The following is a 20,644-nucleotide window of genomic DNA, read 5'->3' on the forward strand; positions in this document are numbered from 1 at the left end:
CTCTCTCTCTCTCTCTCTCTGACGTTTCATTTTTATTTTTCAGGTAACGGAAGGATGATACATAGATAGAGGAGATTTGTATAAAAGAAATCGAGGTGATTATCTCCAATGGTGAGTTTATATTTCATGTATATTCCACGTTTGATTCTATCGGAAGAGGATGCAATCGTTAACGAAGAATAGAAATGTTCATTATGCGTGAAGCATTTTTATTACGAATCAAAATTTCATTTCGGTTTCTTTTACTCGCGGCGGCATTCCAGTCTAGGAAGCCTCAGTAAACTGGCGGAATCGCGAGACATTACGTGATTCCGACATGCATAAAAGACGAATTGCTTAGCCGGTTGCTGACTTTTCCGGTGCGTTGATTTTGGGTCAATGCCAGTATTCGATCAAACATGTTGGAACACTGTTAGGGTTTGTATTCAGACAAAGAAGAATACATAAAAGATGATTTACATTAAAAGTACCGAAAATTTTTAATCAAATCAGAATGTTGAAAAATAATTCCTTGTGGCAATATTTTCAGTAAAGAAAAATTCGATGTATTTTGCAAACGTTTAAAATATTTTTAATTTCATTTACTTAATTCATTTGCGAAGGATAATGGAACAAAATAATGCGCGGTGATTGTAAATATACCTGATATAAAAGTAATGATCTCCGATGCTCTTTCAAAGAAATACCAATAAACTTACTACACAGTCGAATATAAATTTTGATAAAATGTAAGGAAAAAAAAAAAAGGAAAAAAAAGAAAAAAAATGAAAAGTTTCTAGTTTTGTTACAGTATTTTATTTTTCATCGAGGATCGTGTCTTTCATCAGCTGTGTCAGATGCCTGCGTAAAAAGTGAGAATGACGTCGTGTTGGCCGTCATTTTCGTGCCGGTTTACTGTACCTGTCACTGACTGACTGAGACTAATAGAGCACAGTGCTATGTCACGCGTTTCGAACGCACCGAGATTCTCGGGAAAATTGCTCTCCCGTTGTTTTCTGTCTGCCCAGGCCTCGTAGTGAATCATCGACAACGACCGTATGTACGCCGCGAAACGATTGCTTTTTAATGAAAATCGAATCGTTCTCGTCTCTCTATTCTCCGTAGCACGCTCCCTTAACGAGGGATCCGTTTCAACGGTGGCACGCGCGTATTCTTTGTAATTACGTTTGTTACGTGGCCTCGCTCGCTAAAGGTTTTAGTAATAATCGTTCACCGTTATCGTTTGTTACGCTTCAAGACGGAAAATGTATCCGTTAGTTGCATATTACGAAAGTGTTGACGATGAAAACTGAAACTGTACATTCACGAGCGTTCTCCAGCGTTTTTCAAATTATTAGATAACGGTTTTACCAAACCGACTTACATACAAATAATTTGAAAGAAAGATTGGTCTTTTTCCTACGATGCAACCGTAAATTCTAATTAAATAATTAGGCAAAACTGAGTGCAACTTTTTTAACGTAGGCATGCAAAGATTCCATTAATCTAAGGAGGCAATAAAACACTTAAATCTGAAAGAAAGATACATTTTTTGATGGCTATGCTCAGTTACAGCATATTACAATATGATTTGAGCGTTATATAGAAGTAAGAAGGGAAAATAAACACCGACATTTGTTAAGTCATTATCATAATCGTTTTTCATGCTTTCCTCGCTATTGTATACGCAATTATGTTCTATGAATCTTAAACTCGAGCTGGATGAACAGTAGGTATTCGGAAGTAGAGAATTACGCTGTTGCAGAAATTCGAGACTCGCTAAAAATGAAAAATAATGGTTCTATAAAACTGTAAAAAACATTTGTGTATCACATTAGTGAATGCTTTTCGAAGAATTACTGAGCAACACAAATATTCTTCGAGCACTATTACATATCACTTTACGTAAATTAAATTTAATATTTTTATAATTATTCTGTACATTCTTTTTACCGCAGAGTAAAAATTTAAACCCGAGATATAAAATTGTTCACTAGTTAAGCGTTTTTAATTGTAATTTGTGAAAATATTTATGGAACTTAATATTGGAATTTTTAATGAAAATGTCTCCTTTTCTGTTTATTTTAAAATGTACGTGGAAGAAGAAATTTCTCCAAAAAACTTTATTTTCTCATTTCAATTTCAACGCGTGTTTCATATGTTTAACACATCAAGGAAATGTCAAATAAACGTCGTATAATATATTAAAATATGCTATTTACATCGAATATTTCTCCTATATTTTTAGCTACGTATATTGATTTATGATAGATATTGGAAAATTATTGTAAAACAAAATTAATGTATCGAAAACACCAAAAACTAGCATTCTACGTTTATTAATAGTGGACATTGATATTTATTATATCATGCAATTCAATTTATTTCTTGATCTCTTATCTCATTAACATTCCGATCTTGTACAACAAAAGATTTAACAAACACCACTATCACCAGATTATTTATTATCGCTATACTTTCGTACGGTTACAGGCGCTCAATTAACGAGCCTTCCAGTAACAGCAATTTCCTTTTCGCTGCCTGTTACAGTAATGACGATGCAGTAAGTGTATTTTGTGCTTTATGGTTCGTCGTCCATGAAAAGAAATTAATAAGGCCAAGTTGAGTGTCCGATAGCTAAAAATACACACAGATAGTTATTGAAATATTGGTAGACCCATGGTTTCTTAAATACTGTTGTCATCTTCTGCATTCATTCAAATTTTAATTAATCATATATCAATACCATTTGTAAATTAGAAATTTTTTATATAGAGCTAATGATGGAGAGATAATTCTAAGATAAAAGTTTGATATACTGAAAGTCATAGTTTAGTGGATTGAAATAAAATTATAAGAAATATCCTTTGTATTACGTGTTCTATCGGTTAGCTAGAAATCTCCGATGAATGCGACAAGTACGTTTCGTAAAATTTTATTGAACAGTTAAGTCTTGCCTAGTACTAAAGGGATTTACGTCGATACTTTTCTTAGCAAGTCTAATTTTTTTGCGGTGCACCGGCCTGTTTACGCTTCGAGGCGTTTGGCATGCTTTATGGAACCCCATAAGCGGATACAACGCTCCACTGCATAGGCATTCATATATTTAATTCATTTCTGACTTTATCTCGATGGTTGCACCGATTCGAGATGCGCTTTATAACAGAGAGAAGTCACGCTGGAGTCTTTTCTTGTTTTTCCTTTAAACATGCCGTTACCGTCGTTTCGGAACATAGAACGATATTGCGTGATACGTTTAATTATTTGTAAATTAAGACTTTGTAATACTCATAAAAAAGGAGATGAAAAAAAGAGATGAGTAGAAATAAAATACCGTAAGTTTGTGTTAACGATCGAAATAAGAAGTTGTAATTCAAAGTTTTTATTTAATTGTTTAGTACAACAAAATTTAACTATTAAATGCAACATCATGGTGCATGATTCATTTTATTAAACCTTTGACGTACAAAAATATATTATATCTTTCTTCAAATATTACTATCTGTACTCTATACGTAAATCTTACTAACATTAAGTAAAAAAAAGAATATTTTATGGTAATCTCAGAATGATGAAAAACAAAAAATCTTTAGCGTCCGAATATATTTCTATATCGACAGTCTCTAAACAATCACTTGTTACAACGTTAAACGTTAATCCGATTAAATAAAAATCAATGAGCATAAAATTAACCGTTAAAAAAACGAACATTAAATATTCCTTTATCATAAACTAAAAAAATAATTAATGTGTTATTTGTACATGTTTTTGTTAACTAGCAATAAGTCGAGTTACATATCCTTCAAGGATACAATATATACTCTGTTATAACGAAAATAAAAACTTAAATACAATACTGCAACAAATAACACTCATACTTTATCACACTAGAATAACGTTATGATAAGAATGAACGGAATGGTTATAAACTCAGTTACTGATAACAATATTGATCTTATAATTAGTTAAAAGGCACTGAAGAAAAGAAGTGAACTGTTTAGTTCTTATTCCTCTGCTATAATTGTACTACTTTCAGAAGATTCGGATTTAATTTTAAGCGGTGAATTAGGAGTGGTGGTATCCGGACTTCCGATACTTGAATCACATTTGTTATTATTTTCTTTATCCTCATTAATTAAAGAATTTTCCATCTTTATCTGATTCTTTTCTCTTGATATTCTTAATTTGGGTTTCTTATTAGGATCGAAATGATCTTCAAGGACGATCAATAAATCTTCGATTTTCTTTTCTTCAGTTGAAGTTAATTTTTCCTTAATTAATTTTTCTAAACCTTCTTTCTTTCCATTATTCCACGCTTCCTGTAACACAAGTTAAATCAGTAATCTTATTAGTTTTATTAGTTTTCAAAATACAATTCTATAGATATTAATATTTTATTTGAATTATACAAACTTGTAATTGAGAATATTCTATGCCTGCTTCGGCGAGCAATCGACGTAAAGGACTAGCATGTTGCCGTTCTCGACGATTCACGCGGAATAGGGCCCCGAAAATAGGTCTTAAAGTATTTTGACGTTCAAATACTATTTTTAATTCTGAAATATATAATACTATATAATAGAATTTTTTCTAATCGATATTTAAACATTTAAATTTTAATTTATTTTATATACCTGCATATTCTTGTTCTTCCATTTCTACTGGCTGAACAAATTCTCTAATGAATTCAACAGTATTTTTCATGGCACTATCACTATCACCACTACCATCTGTTTCATTTCCTTTTGTAACTTCTAGTGAACTCAAGTGTTGTACTATTTGTAAAGCCAAACATGCTCTGTCTTTTGCATTATTTAACTGATTTTCCTTAAATAATAACAATTTCATATTAAAATTATTATAGCGATTTTATATCATTATTAAAACTTATCATCAATGTATTATAATTACACATTCTATAAAACAGATGTTGCTTACTCGATTAAATAAACTTTGAGATAATGTCCTAAGAGTATATGCACGAACTGTGTTTGCACATTTTACTTCTGCGACATTAAATCCATTTGCAAATCCTTTCACAATTTCTTTAAATTTTTCCAAAAGATTATATTTCTTTAAAGATTCAATTAACATAGCAGGAATAACTTTACGTGGTTCATGATAAACTAATATGATACCATCCGCTGCGTCTCCTCTTATAGAGGAAAGCCATGTTAGAAAATCTGTTAATGCAGACACTTCACTTTTAGTTTTTAGTGCCTGTAAAAGAATATAGTGTGTAATATAATCAAATACAGATTAAATACCAATTTTTTGATATTAATGAAATTTTTTACCTTATTAGTTGTACTATCTTTAAGTACACGAAACTTGCCAATAGTTACTATCTTCATATTATGCCTTTTTATAGCCGGAGGATTAAGATCTTTATATGGCATTACATATTGTGAATATGAAGAACTAGGTGTATACCCAGCTATTTGGCATATTTCATCTATAACTTTTTTGCCTGTAGTATCCATATCCCAACCAACTAAACGATAATTGCCTGGGCCAATACCTGTAGTAGATTTCCTTGATGGGATGGATTTCCCATTTTCCATTATTGTTGACGATACCATCTTCTTAAACTAATAATCTGCAAAAAATATAATATAGTTTTCTATTTACACAAAGCAGAATATTTAAAATAATAATATTTCTTATTAATAACAACACAAAATATTCTCAATGGATCAATATAAAAATAGTCCATTAACGTGAATTTTATTAATCAAAATCAATGTTAGTTAATAATGAATGAATATTAATAAAAAACACAATTCGATTCATATACATTATACACATAATAATAAGGATTAAATATTTTTTTTAATTTTTCGTTCTCAATGAATTTATATATATTATTTACATATATAATATCTTCAACATAGAAATTTTATCATTTAAAAATATATAAATTTCGAAAAAATAAAAAAATGTATAAATTTGCGTAGAAACTGTGAGTCTCCGAAGATTTCTTTTAGCAAATGTTTGAAACGAACGCTCAGTTTTTGTACAAGGGCGAGATATTTTGGTACGTGCGTAGAGTAGAAGATTATACATGGTATCGGCAAGGTCGACCTTGAAATTCAATACAGTACACAAATACTTCAGAACAAAAGATTAATGGCTTAGAATACATCCAATAATATCTTACCTTCTACGACAGACTTACAAATTATTTATCAAATAAAAATAATCTCCTATCGTATGCAGCAATTTTTCTTATCCAGAGGCGTTTGTGTAAAGAAGTTCTGTGCCAAGAACAAGGCAACGGAAATATTTATCGGAAATAATGAAACACACGCAGTCTCACGTTTAATAAACTTATAAATATTAATGTCGGGAACAAGAAATTTATCAAAACGAGTGATATGCCACCATCAACAACGATGTAAAAAAAATGACGATCTAACACAGTTGCTATCTTGTTTCGCGACAGGTATATCTACCACTAAGGAAACTGAATGTTATATGGATTTTTGCGATTCCGTGACGTCTATGCAACACGCATTACATATCAGCTCGCGGCGAATCGTGTCACGTATGTAAAACAGATATTCTCATCACACGTGGGTCGATTGCGATTCATGTATAGCCTCGATTTCGATTTAGTTTCCATTAACTCAACGTTAGATTCGTTACATTCGCTCACCGATTCACGTGGTTTCGCAGTTCCGTATTATTCACTGAGTTTCTTGATACGATCACCGAAACTGATGGCAGTACTATAAATCCTTTGTAGATACTGGAAACTACTGGAACGCAACTAAATTCATTTGAACACACGTGCGAAATTGGCAGTAAACCGCCTGCTCGATCATCTGCGCCTGCGTACTCGTTCTTAAGTCACGTGGTTCTAATGTCACTATTAGGTGAAGGAGAGACTGCCAATTGAAGTTGAAGTTCTAGTAGATTTGCTAAAACAGTACGTGAATCAAATTGAAAGGGTTGTGTACATATTTGTTTCTCGTATTTCAATACAGTAGCGTTACTTTTAATCTAACTTTAGCACTATAGTAGTTGGTGAACATTGCAAACGAAACTAGGAAATGTTCGATTGAAAGTATCTCACGTGCATGTAAAATAATAAAGGTGAGATTCGACGAATAATAAACGATTTGATATTCATTCTATAATAAGATATTGAACGTGTTCAAAATGAAAAATGGCGATTAAGCGGTACGAACATTAATTTCTCGTGACTCGATGCTTAAATAGTTAGATACCTGTATGAGAACCATCATTGAAATAAATAACTTGATCCACATTCAATTACATTATTTTCTAGTTGAGATTGGCAGATAGACACTGGTTGAAACAAATCAAAAGTGTGTTGCATAGCGACGTGTTCTAAAGATATACGTGTGTCATAGGTATTTAACATGAAAGTGACTGCATAACGGACGGTTGAGCGTAAAAAGAAATTCACGTTTTCGCATATCGGTATCGTTCCCGATGAGATGAATCGTTAAATACTGGTTTGTAAGTAAAATTTATTAGCACGGGTCGGCGTGAATCGTACTTCTTATTTATGCGACTGTTACGACGCCTCTGCATAAAGTTCCATTTGCACGTTGCACTCTAGGAAAATTGTTGACGGTAGCGATAAATTGGCCTGCAGCTTATCTCTCGTTATCTGTTATTTATCCTTTTTTAGAGCGGGCCGCACGCTTTGTAGCACTGATAAATTGTTTCAACTGGGTCATCCGTTCGCCACGGTTCGTTTTTGTTTTTCATTTATCCGCGGAATTTCTCCCGTGCTGGTTGTTCCGAATTTATCGAATTCTCCGCGGTGTTTAAACGTGAGAAAATTGGAAGGCGAATTGCGCACGATCAACTATCACTGCATTGAATTTTTTTCTACGACTAAATTCCCATTATAATGCACCTTCATGATACACGTTTCCGTATATCATAAGAATAATTGTTTAGGGCGGTAATTACCGTCATTAGATTAATGCATACGCCACAACATGCACAGTAAACGTAATATTACTATTATTTATTATCATTTCTTTCTTGTAGCTAACAAATGTACCATCTATGAAACTTTTTCAAGATGTTCGAGTAAGATCATGTGGAGCAAATTTATGCTCATCTTCGTTTATGATAAATTTAGAATGTATTAATTATTCATGGTTTGTTCATTTTCGTAATTGTTTGTAATAAATCTTCGTATATCATAGATTTACTATGCATACATTATTTAGCCTTTTTTATTTATGATTTATATCATTATTGTTGATAAATCTACAACATAAATCCACGATGTAGCTATGATTGATTGCAATAGTTTTCAATTATTTTTGCATATTTTTAATTGAATTGTTAGTATTCTATTTTGCTATGGTAAAAATACAATGATTTTTGAAATATTTTTGTACAATATCTTTGTACATCACTACAAAAGTTTAAATAATTTCATTTCGATATATTATTATCCTGAAAGTTTATAATCGTGAAAGAAATATCAATGATGACGTACAAGTGAAATGATTAATCATATAGTAGAACGTGAACAATGTGTCACAAATGAGATACGAAAAATACAATAATTAATTAAACATCGAAATTTAAATAAAATAAAAAAAGTCCCTGGAGTTCACGAATTTCAACGTAAAATAAAACTAATCTATTGTAGTTTCGACTACGGCTGAAAGCTTTCTCTCAGCCGTCACGTTCACTTTTTACAATATATGGCAAAGCAAAATCCCATGTAAATAGTAAAAAATATTAAAACGCGCTTGGGGCATTTCGCGTCAGTGGTATTGGTTAATATTCAAGTCTGGTTTCGCTATTTGTGCATGTGTTCGACAGTTTCATATCTGCTCTCTGATAGGAAATGTTGATACTATAAAATTTGAATGAAACGTGGTGAAAGAGGAATCATTCATCCTCGTAGTAATCGTCGTTGATAATAAAGATACGTTAGGTGTAGTCGATGTGATGTGAATATTTTTGAAAGAGAAATAACAAGATATCGACGGGAGAAAAAATGGCAACGACAGAAATTGCGTCTTAACGAAGTCGATGATTTTTCTGAAGCTCTTCACTTGGTATAATGAACATCGTGTTCAAATATCACGATTGCTTTTCAAGTGGATTTCGGCAGCAAAAAAGGGAGAAGGAGGTTGGCGAGGGAATATTGAAACACCTTGATAGGTTGATTAGTATTCAACCTAGCTTCGGCAAACATGATAAAATCGATCATCTCTCTGTATCTCTAGCGGTGCATTTTCTACCCCCGGCTGGTAGAAAAAAAGTAGAGTATTTCATTGAAATTAAAAAATGGCAACGGGAAATGAAACTCGACGTGTACATAGGTACGTTTCCGTCGAGATTGAAGGGGTTAACTGCTGAGAAACCTGCTGTTCTTTATTAAGTACGATCATTTGGATAAATTAAAACGGCACATAGTTAAAGATTCCGGTTAAATAGATCTTTTACTTAAGAATTTCGAAGATTAAATAGATCACAACTATCAAGATAAACGAAGCATCAGAATTCAGTATGGAAAATGGCTGTAGATGGAGAATATCGGAAAACGAATTCTAGATTTACAGGTTTGCTCTTCGTTAATATTCAGTCTATCACCTACAGATGTAATAGTGCCATCAGCAAACATAGTACGAGAGATAAACGCAGAAAAGGGATCAATTAATGCGAGAATCCTGAGTTAAGAATCGTTTTAAAAATTGGAGAAAAATTTCTTTTCATTTAATATTGCAGATGAATCAATAGATCATCGGCTCTAATCCAGTCTACATATACGTAAAATAAATATAGGTAGATAGTAAAAAAAATACGAAATAGATATGATAAAAGCTGCGAATTTTCACGATAAAATATATTTAATCTTATCAATTCTATGTTTTACGAGCAATCGTATTGAACTGAATACATTTTTGTACTTTCGATACGTATGCTATTGATTCATATAATAGTTTTAATCTTGCATTCGAAGATAAAAATCATTTTCACCTATCGATCAGATATTTCATGACGTAATGTTGTTCATATGATATGACGTTATGGACGAGATATATCTTGCACACCTTTTCATTAAGATGCGAGATATCTCGTTCATGGCGTAAAAATTAGATCACGAGGTATTCCTTCGCGAACGAGGAATTATTAACGATATTAAATACAGAATGATGTACTGTTACAAACAAATCCTCTTAACGTTACTTTTTTAATGAGTATTAAAACGAATTTAATTTATGTCAAGTTTCATCAACGATTGTTCACATCTTGTTCACAAAATAAAATTAACTTCAAATGATAAAATAATTTTATTTTGTCAAGCTGGATGCTTTTCGCTTTAAATGCCACTCATTTATTGAATTTTTGATTCTGATAGACTAATTAGCCTTTCCATTATGTGATAATATATTAAAAAAATATAATATAAAAACTACCATGCACGGACATGTCAACATTGTTTACTCGAGATTTTCTTCTCATTCTAAGAGCACTATGTATGTTTCTAGGGTTCATTTAGATGTACATTTTGCACGAAACCGAATTTCAACCATAAACAACCATTCAATCCCTTCTGCACTTGTCATTCACATGGAACGCATGAGATGCTCATTCATATCCGACACTTGTGAAATTCATTCACCCTTGTGCTGCATTACATACTGGCTTGCGTAACTCGTTGGAAGTTCACGTGCTCTGTAACTACGTACGTATCGCATGAAATTATAACGAAGGACTTTTTTGTCTCAACTAGAATCAAGTATTTTATGCCTAATTTACTTTTTACACAGAATGTATTATGATTAGAATAATTCTACTTTATATCAAAGGAACGAGTGATAACAGCACGATGATAAGCTATACAAGTAATTTTAAATGTTAATGGTAAAAGGGAATATCAAATATAATACATAAATGTTGTTAAATTATGCAGTTCCATTGAGAGCACCAGATACGATTTCAAAGGCTCCTTAATTGAATATTTCCATTTCTACGTTTCTAGATTAACGATCATTTATGACGTTAATGTTATATGAGCAATAATATTATGCATTTTTTCGATGTTCCAACTACTTAATAGAAGAAAATTGTTGGAAAAATATTTAATTATCTATGTAGTACGTGGAACTATTTATTGAAAGAATACGTGTACGTATTTCAACATTAAATACGTAATCCACAAACGTACAACGTACAGTCTGGAAATTTAATAGTAATCGATTAATGATAATACAAATATACATAAAAAGGAGAGTGCATGCAATATATAAAAAATATATATATATATAATACTTTTTACAACAATCATATGGTGAAACAAACCTCTATTTAGACTCCACTTCTTATATTTCTATAAATTTAAATTAGCACAAACATCCATCGTTGAATAACGCATCACGAATTATCAGAAATCGCACGTTCAAAATTAATTCGAGACCGGTTACCTCTTCTTCCGCGACGATTTTATTACTTGATCAATTCTCCAAGCCAAACGAACGTAACTCACGTCAACGTTTAATTTAACCATACAATCTAAAGGATCGGTAAAAGAGATTCCGAATAAATGGAAAGACTTACAATACAGAACGATTCCGCCGCAAATTCCGCCGTGGAGGAGGCTGTTACACCGTTGGATCTTGATTACTCTTTCTTTCGATGGATGGACTTCGATGATCGGTCGTTAAAAAACGATTCTTCGCCGCGGTTGCCGCGTACGTGACGCTTTTCTCCTGGATCTCAATTCTTTCTGTTCACCGTGACGCCTTAGTGAACGCCGTGAAACGCAGACAAAAGACCGTTGACTCGACGCACAGATTCCGACAGTCTATTGTTTCCCTTCGTTTTTGGCTCCCTAGCATTATCTTTACTTTTATCTCATTTCCACGCGTTATCCTTCTTTACTCTTTTGTTTTACCAGTTTTCTCCACACGACGCGACGCAACGATGGGCCCCACTCGTACCGCGAACGATCGACTTCGCTCGTATTCGACTCGGTAGCCGCACGCTTTCGCTGATAACGACGCATCGCGTCGTAAGATATCGTGAGATTTGCACGTACCTGCAACGTGTCTGATATACGAGCGATTTGCAACGAGCAGGTGATAAGGTTGCATCGCTCGCGCATTGCGTGCAACCGCGGTTCTTGATGCGCGACAACTTAGGATACGGACATTCTTGGCTATTGGCTCGGGCTTCTGAAGTTTCGCGGTGTTATGATGGAGTACAATGACTCACAAAAGTATTTGAGCCAGGATCCAGAATTAGCAGCTATTTTTAACACTTTTATGGAATTCACTGAGATAAAGTCAATTTTTGTTTAAATAAAAGACTGTGATCTTGACTAAATCTTAAAGGGACCTTGAATGATTATAAATATTAATTGTTAGTTGTTTTGGTTTCGAACAACGATTAGAGATAATCGAAATATTTTTGATTGTTAATAACATATAATGAAAAATCTTTTGAGTTCTGTAAATTTTAGACGAAGATTTCTTTTTAATTAATATAAAATTAGAAAAAATGACACTAAAAATATTAAGTACAATTCCGACAAGAGTTACATGCGGTTACATTTCTCTATTTACTTATTAAGAAATATTTTATAGCGCGTTAAGATATCGAGGAAGATTAATATAAAAAATAATATAATTTATATGAAAATCACGTGTAACAAGCATTTTAGTTGGTTAATAAGGAAAATGTTGGCAGATGCTGTAGTATGATTTCCAGTTTAGATAAAATCTTTGTTTATTTAGTCTTGGTATGTATAATTTTACTTCTCGCGTGAAAGCGGTTAATTAGAAAAAGTGATACAAAGTGATAAAAAACAGCTAAAATTAAAAATTTGTAAAGCTAATAATGATCCGAGTATACGGATAAAATACGTTTAATAAGAACACGTTACATACGAGGAACTGAATTCATATAATTAGAACTTTTCATGACATTATAATTTATGGAGGAAGTCTATTATTATGGCGTGGTAAAAGTCAGTATTAATGGATAAAATCACTTCTTTTTTTACACAGTAAATGGCAATCAGTATGTTTCATTCCTAGACTTTTCATGAAATTGGAAATTGTGATAAGGAAATGCACGTAATTGATCTAAAATTATATCCTGAAAAATAAAATACGTTCGACACCAACATGTAAAACTGAAGAGAATTAAAAAATTATATCCAGATTCTGAGTAGATACATTTTGCAATTTAATAAAAGAGTATGATACGAATAATAGAGAAAATTGTACGTAAGTAATAATTATTTGGGACACTATTTATTTGAATTTCTGAATAAATTTAAAGTCTGACCCACACAGCAACCTGTTCAGTTTACTAAATCGAAACATTTAAAGTTCTTTTCAATATACAATTATGAAATAGGAAGATTGAAAACACATTTATATCTACGAATAATATCAGCTTTATATATTTTCTATATTTTTAAGAAAAATTTTCTATAGCACTTGAGTTTTTCTCCCTATCAATACGGGGATTTTCTGTCACGTTGACAGATTAAACACGTGAAGAGGAAAAAAGGAATATATTGAAAGTGAACGGCGAACGATATTGCGTCCCTTTATTCAATACACTCTCAATAAACTCTGTTTTATGTGGAGGAAGGTTGTTTGCATTTTTATTGGTTTAATTGTTCGTATTAAATAAAAAACGAAGATAAATGAAATCAGCAAGACAAAGTTTCTGTCTTCGGCCGTACTATCTACGTATTTAACGGTTTCTTGTGTATCAGAAGTTTGATAAATTATACAGTTGTCGCTTGCGAATAGAAACTTCACGACGTGATATACATTATTGAACGCGATAATAGAATTTGTGAACGGTATTACGTATTGTGTGATAAGCATGCAACTTCCAGAATTGTAATGAAGCGATAAAATCGTGTCGCGTGTTGTGTGCATCGAATTTTTTCTATTTGGAGAGGGTGCTCGTGGAACACATTTATTAATATAATTACGGTTATTATTTACCTAATACCTATTTTATTCCTGGATACTGTTCGAATAAGTCACTGTAATAAGAACTGTACTATTTTCGTAATACGATTCTTATTGGGTCGCCCGGGAAGTTCGTTTCGATCTTTAAGGAATTTGGTCGACATGAAAGATCATATTGAAAAGTTTTTTGCCGAAAAACCTGAGAGGCTCTGAATGGATGGAATATTCAGGTTGCGTGAAAGATGGAGAAAGGTTGTGGAACAAAATGGCACCTATATAATTCAATAAATGTATATCGAATCGAAATGCAAATCGGGATGAACTTTCCGAGCGACCTAATAAATTCTTAGTATTAAATGACTGACTGATAGACTGAAAATCAATAGTAATTCATAGCAATATCACATAACAGTTACTTTCAATGATACATTAGATATTACTCAAATAAATGCAATCCAAAGCTAATCCAATAGATAAGAAAAATCTTATCTTTTACATGATAATCGTATATCCTATTTTTCTATCTAATTTCTTAAAATGCATCGAACGTTCGCCTACAAACATGAAATACGTAGTAATATGTTATTTAAATTATCAACGCGATAGCCAGACTTATAAGTAAAGCAGAAACATGCAAGGGTTTATCTGGTAATTATATAATACGACCTTGTTATTTAATAACAAGTGGGTAATCCCCTATATTTCTTTTTTAACTTCAAAAATGTTGCAGAAATATATGTGCGACAAAATTATCATATTTTCCGAACCTTATCGTTTCGCCGACTACTTCTTATTTTTTAATAGAATATGTTGTTTTGTAATGCAATAATTATGTGACTGACGTTTGTGGTTTACACACGCATTTATCATGACACGAGTTGCGGGCAATCGAATAATTGGTAAGGGCGTTACTTTTCCTCCGCTTTACGAGACATTTCTTGTAGAAGTGCATATTTTTGTGCGTAACACATGAAAATAATATCTGACATTTAAAAAAGCATATATTTATAAATACATTACATGTATAGAAAACCGGAAATTTGTAAAAGAATGGTCTGATTCGCCTTTACTGTGTTTTAGAATTTCAAACATTCCTGCAAGTTGTTTCGTTTGCCCGTCTTAAATAGATTATCTCATGTTCTTCAGAAAGAAATATCGATTTTCCTCTATTGCAATATTTATTGAGTCATTTATCTGCACGTAAACGTAAGTAAAGGTCAATCTTGTTTTGTCACTTCTTATATCGATAAACTGCTCTGATACGTTAAGAAAATAAATTAACTATTGAAATCGCGTCACTATAATTTTCGCAACTTTTACGAAATTAGCTTTTAATAATAGAATGGACATTTATTTAAATTGTCATAAATCTAATGAAATAATCATAAGCTACGCAAACAATGTTACAAATTATAATTAAAATCGCATTAAAAAACCATATAGCGATATCACAGATTATTTGTTACAGATTTATCACGTAGCTAATTATATAATGTCAGCTTTTACAACAAGGAGAATTGAACATAATAGAGTTTGAGAAGATAATAAATCTTCTAGGCTTCGAAGCCTAGAGTTACCTAAGTCACTAACAGTGAAATGCAATTATTACGGTGCACGATATTTAAAATGCAATTAAAAATCTTAGAAACACCTATGAAATCGTTGATTGCTGACGCGATAGTTGTAAAATTTCCATAATGAAACGATAACAGGTAGTTATAATGTTGGAAACATTTCCAGAAGTATATATTAACGTTCATGAATGGCGAGTGGTAAATTCGCATGAAAATGAACGATTTAAATAATAATAACTAATAATGGCGATAATATCGCGTAGCAAATGTATCGAAAATAATGTTACGGCCGTTGCGTTGATACCTAGATTCGTGTACCGCGAAAACAATCACGAGACGTATATTACATACATATTTAAGTTGGCAAAATTACAAAAACGATTACGTTTCATGATGTGTAATAAATGAATACCGAAACACGATATCAAGACACATTGTGTAACAGAGTTATCAGGTAAACAGCCGCGGCAATGCATTTCCTTTGTAAATGCATTCTAATTCTGGAAACAAATTGGTGCTTTTAGCGACATTAAAACGGTCCCATTAATCGTATACTTGATACATTTCATGTGCCTCGAGTTGCATAGTAATGACATACAGATATAAATTTACGTTTGCACCGAAGAAACGTCGTACAATTTGTAATCCAACTTGTGTATGTCTACGTTGAGAATTACGAAATAAATTTAATCGAATGCGCTCGCGATTTTTACGAAGCTTCGTTGAAACGATAAAATCATCCTGTCTGTCTGCCTCTACTTTTGCGCATAAAATACGGTTGCGTAGGAAGTGAATTAAGTTTGAATTTTTATGAACCTTTTTAAATAGAAATGCCGAATTACGAAAAGATATATTCGTCAACGAATATGTGTAGGTGGATTATTCAAACTTTCAGCCAATCTTCTGCAAAAATTGTCGCCCCACATTTTCGATTTATTTCTGCGCAAGCAATTACCTTTTCTCTTCATCATACCATCAATCCAGTTATCGTGCGTATTGTACAAAATTTCGGTTTCCCACATATGCGTAAGAGCAGGAAAATCACATTCCAAAAACAGTGTTGGAATTATTCAGTGCAATTAATAACCGACAATTAATATTGAAATATTTGTTTATCAATCGTGATTAACAATACAGTTTTTACTCGACATATTGTCATTGAAATTCGATCCGATTTAATAAAATTTAAGTATCCAAATACGTAACGAAATACGATGAGAACGTTAGAATGAGAATTAGTTAACAATCTATAAAGTCAATTATGAAAATTATCTATCGATCGGCTTTCCTGATTCATTCTTTCTAACGATCATTAATAATAATTTCTATCTATCCAACAAATCCAACAAATTAGATAGTTTTCTCAATATTAAAAATTGGACACAAGTAGCGTCGTAATCCTTGATCAAATGAAAAAAGGAATTTCCCCGAGTTCCATTCTTGTTGAACAGTGATCAGCGTGCAACAATGAAGAACTCTTTCCCGCCTTCCCTTCTCACGGATCAAGAGGCGTTCTTACTTTTCTTTTAATTAAAAGTAGTTACCTAGCGCGGCCCAAGTCAATTCAAACAGAAACTTTAATCACTTCACGACCGGTGTGGATTTTAAAAGAAAGTTGCGATTTTTGATCAACACGATGGGGAGGCAAACTTCCCGGTTCGTGTCATTCGCAACTGTTCGCACTGTCGACATCGATTGATTTATCGCGAACGTTCAGGTATAACACAACTGGAATCGAGTCAGGTACCGAGCTCGGCTCCAAATGCCAATTTTACCACTTACCGCTTACTGCTTACCGTTTACGGTTCTTTGTATGTTCATGGTCTTAGTCTCTTTAATCGTGAAAAGAGAAACGCGCTTGTATTATCGACTCGTACAAAGCATGCAGCGTGTTGTTCGTTTGTTGGTATAATTAGCACGTGGCGCTATATACATTCTAATATACACAGTGTACTGTGTGGGCGTGTACCAGAATAACTTGACTACGCGACCACTGATATTATAGCTGGTGGAAAATCTGGTGGTGTTTCTATCCCTGGCTCTTGTCTTGCTCTTAACATTCGATATTAGTTCATTTGGCTTGCCTAACTTTAGCACGGCGAATCGTCCTTCGTCTGTCTGATTATTATCTGATTATAATTGTTTGTTCGAGCGAGATACCTTTTGGGAAAACTGTTATAGCGATATTGCAGGTATTATATCGTGGTAGTTGGTGAATGATAAATTACGTAGGTAGAAAATAAAAAGTATGAAGGATAAAAACCCGCGTTTGTTAATTTTTATGCGTATGCAGGATGTTCATCGTAACGATGATCATAATCTGTCAGCATTTCTCTTAATCTGATAAAAAGATGTTTCGAACAAAATTGAATCAGTTGGCAATTGACAAAATGTTGTATTTAATCAAATATGGAGATGATCATGGCTCTTTAAAATGGTGCTTCTTTTAATCATTTGCTATGATAAATTCTATAGTTCATGGCATAATTTCTACTTTGAGAAATGTCAGCAGAAAGAAATATGTATATGGTAAAAAGTGTGTTAGACTGATTAGCTCTTGACATATGATATAAAATAGGTACATAGATTAGGTACTGTTATATTTAAGTATTTTACGCTATATTGCAATATCCCTAAAAAATGAAATAAATTATAAATCGTGGAATTTATGTACACAATTTTCCAATACAAAGATTATTTTTTATCTCTTTTTTATATCATTTGTCACTTAAACCACTACAGTCCGAAATAAAACGTAGTTTTTATTCGATACCGTGTAGCTTCTACTGCCATTTAGATTTTTACTTTTAAATTCGTATAAAAACTTCTATTTGAATATTCAATTTCCATGCGTTTTTGATTTTAGGATTTTTCTTTTTGCGTTTTCTGGTACATGTGACGGAATAAATAAATAAGTAGTATTTTTTGTAACGGTACTATCATAATATACCTATAGTTTTCCTTTTTTAATGATTTGTTTTCGATGTGTTATACAGCGTTCATAAATGACATATTAAACGGAGAATAATTTAGATGTAAAATAGTCCGATACAAAGTTTGGAAGAAATAGTGTTATTTGCAATAAAATTCTCTTTTAAATCATGTAACAGTATATAAAAAACAAAAAAAGAGTATAAAGCGAGGAAAATAAAAACAGGTAGTAAAACTACGAGAGTGGCATAAAATAGTTTTCAACGCGTCTCTCTTTCCTTTTTAAAATACCGATTCAAAATCTCATGTTTTTCCAGCCATGACGTCTGGCCCGTTTTTGTTTTTCCGGTTTGCGTTTTTCGATATAAAAAGATTGCATCAAATTTTTGTTGAACGAGCATAGAGTGTGATGCTCGTGAGCGAAAAGCTGTGAAAATTGTCACAGGTTTTGTTTTTGGAAAAAAAGAAAACTATTCAGATACAGGAACCAAGATAATAATAGTTTATGATATGATAGATGTACATCTGAATAGTTTTCATTGCAATAGTTTTCATTAGAAAAGATAATAAAATCACCCAAACAAGATGCCACAATGAAAATATAATGAAATATTAAATCTTGCAGTTTGCATTTAAGTATGGAGTTAATGAAATACAATGCAGCATGTGTGTGCCTAATCTTTTATTTTGTAGTGTAATATATACAGTGTGACCCATTTGGAGTGATACATGTAATTACCTCCTAAAATACTCGCTATGCAAAAAAATGTTTGAAATTCATAAAACTTACTTTATTTCGGAGGACATTTTATAATGGTCAAAAATTAGTAATTATTTAGTAAGCTGCTTCAAAATGTTGTAGAAATGAACATCTTGAACAATCAATGAATCAACATCTTTCTTTCGCAAATTACCGCCGGACTTTTCTTCGTTACCTTAGGCTATGGGAAAGAAAAAGCGTCAACACTTAAAGGTGCCATAAATTTAAGCCCTCACCCGCATGGTGGTAGGCCAGCAGTCCCGACGTCTTGCGATTGTGATGTCTGAAAACGCAAGGCTTCGATTGCTTGCGAGGCTCGTAACGATTGCTTGAGTTCTGTTATCCTTGGTTCTAGGGAGAGATAACGAAGTCACTTGATGGTGTCGAAGGCAACAAACGATCTCGAATGACCTTGAAAAGTAAGAGATTATAGATCGATGAATTCCTCACGGAATAGGTTACACACTTATCTGCACAAAAACATATAGTTCTGCAAAATTGCATAAAAAAAACAAGGATCACTTTGAAATTTGCAAGATACATCTACCTAGATAACATTTGTGATCATCGCAAGATGCCCCACTCGAAATAAGCTAAGCTTTGCTTGAAACATTTTTTCGCATAATGAATAATAGTTTTTGGGAGATAATTGCGTGTACCACTTGAAATAGTGTCACCTCGTATATACGTACATAACGTCTAAATATGATAGAAAAATTATAATACGTACAGACAGATCGTGGTATCCTCTCGTTAAGTTTCGGAGCTGATTTCGAACGACGTTGGTCTCCTCCACGCAAGCTGGTCATCTCTGCAGCCTGTGCCAGGCACATTGTCGACATGTCGTTACTTGGGTTCTGGTCAGCACGTGGATTTTATGCGATTTTACTCGCACAATTACCGCACACCGCCCCAGAAATCTGTGGTTTTCGTGGTCGATCGTTAGGACTAGCGACCACCCGCTCGCGTAATTAATTCTGTTCATTGCAATTTATGTTCTTCTTTCACTGTTTTCTTCCAGTTCCATTTATTGTTAAATGCTGTTGTTTATTGCCGAACGGTCCATGAAATTTTTCAGAGAAAATATCAGCTTAAAAATTGGACATTTTTGTCAAAATATTCTGTCGTTTAACGAGGGAGAAGTACGTAGGAGTTCCAAAAAATAATTATGTGATAGAAAGATAAAAAGAAGACAATTGACGGCAATTGCATGTCCATTCGTAATATTTATTCATAAGATTCGCTTTATTTATAATATTCGCTCGATGAAAAATCCCTGAAGCATTAAGAATTAATTTAATTAAATTAGCATACGATATCCATCAGCTGTTCTCGGAATAGTCGGCTTTACTGTTTGACGCAATTACTAGCGATTAACAGTTTAATAAAGGATGTACGTCCCTTATGTGGTTAGTATGTAAATATTAATTATCCTAAATGTTCTACTAAATGTA

General features: G+C 32.7%; 2 protein-coding genes across 22 annotated transcripts in view; one reads left to right on the top strand and one right to left on the bottom strand.

Moving 5' to 3' along the window:
• The window catches only part of LOC117165029 (uncharacterized), a 474,023-nt gene that overhangs the window by 7,410 nt on the left and 445,969 nt on the right, over nt 1–20,644 (top strand). For 10 of the 19 annotated variants that reach the window (XR_013059747.1, XR_013059748.1, XR_013059751.1 and 7 more), the window contains one exon: nt 44–2,183. The gene's annotated coding sequence lies outside the window, so the exon portion shown is untranslated. Of the gene's footprint in view, nt 1–43; nt 2,184–6,898; nt 7,078–20,644 lie in introns of those variants that run through there. The other 9 variants (XR_013059750.1, XR_013059757.1, XR_013059760.1 and 6 more) reach the window with 5 other exon arrangements.
• On the bottom strand, nt 3,346–11,688 carry exu (maternal protein exuperantia). 3 transcript variants are annotated; one of them, XM_033348491.2, is made up of 6 exons: nt 11,548–11,688; nt 5,277–5,578; nt 4,918–5,199; nt 4,614–4,806; nt 4,393–4,535; nt 3,346–4,298 (listed from the first exon to the last, which is right to left on the bottom strand). In XM_033348491.2, exons 2-6 carry the CDS (start codon nt 5,559–5,561, stop codon nt 3,984–3,986), a joined length of 1,218 nt encoding a protein of 405 aa, XP_033204382.1. In that variant the 5' UTR covers nt 5,562–5,578; nt 11,548–11,688; the 3' UTR covers nt 3,346–3,983. The 3 variants fall into 3 exon arrangements, with proteins under 3 accessions (XP_033204382.1, XP_076479525.1, XP_033204381.1); XM_076623410.1 differs by lacking the exon at nt 11,548–11,688 and adding an exon at nt 6,638–6,778; XM_033348490.2 differs by lacking the exon at nt 11,548–11,688 and adding an exon at nt 6,140–6,424.

The sequence above is a fragment of the Bombus vancouverensis genome, chromosome 12 (assembly GCF_051014615.1).
Source record: "Bombus vancouverensis nearcticus chromosome 12, iyBomVanc1_principal, whole genome shotgun sequence".
NCBI classification, from domain to species: Eukaryota; Metazoa; Arthropoda; class Insecta; order Hymenoptera; family Apidae; genus Bombus; species Bombus vancouverensis.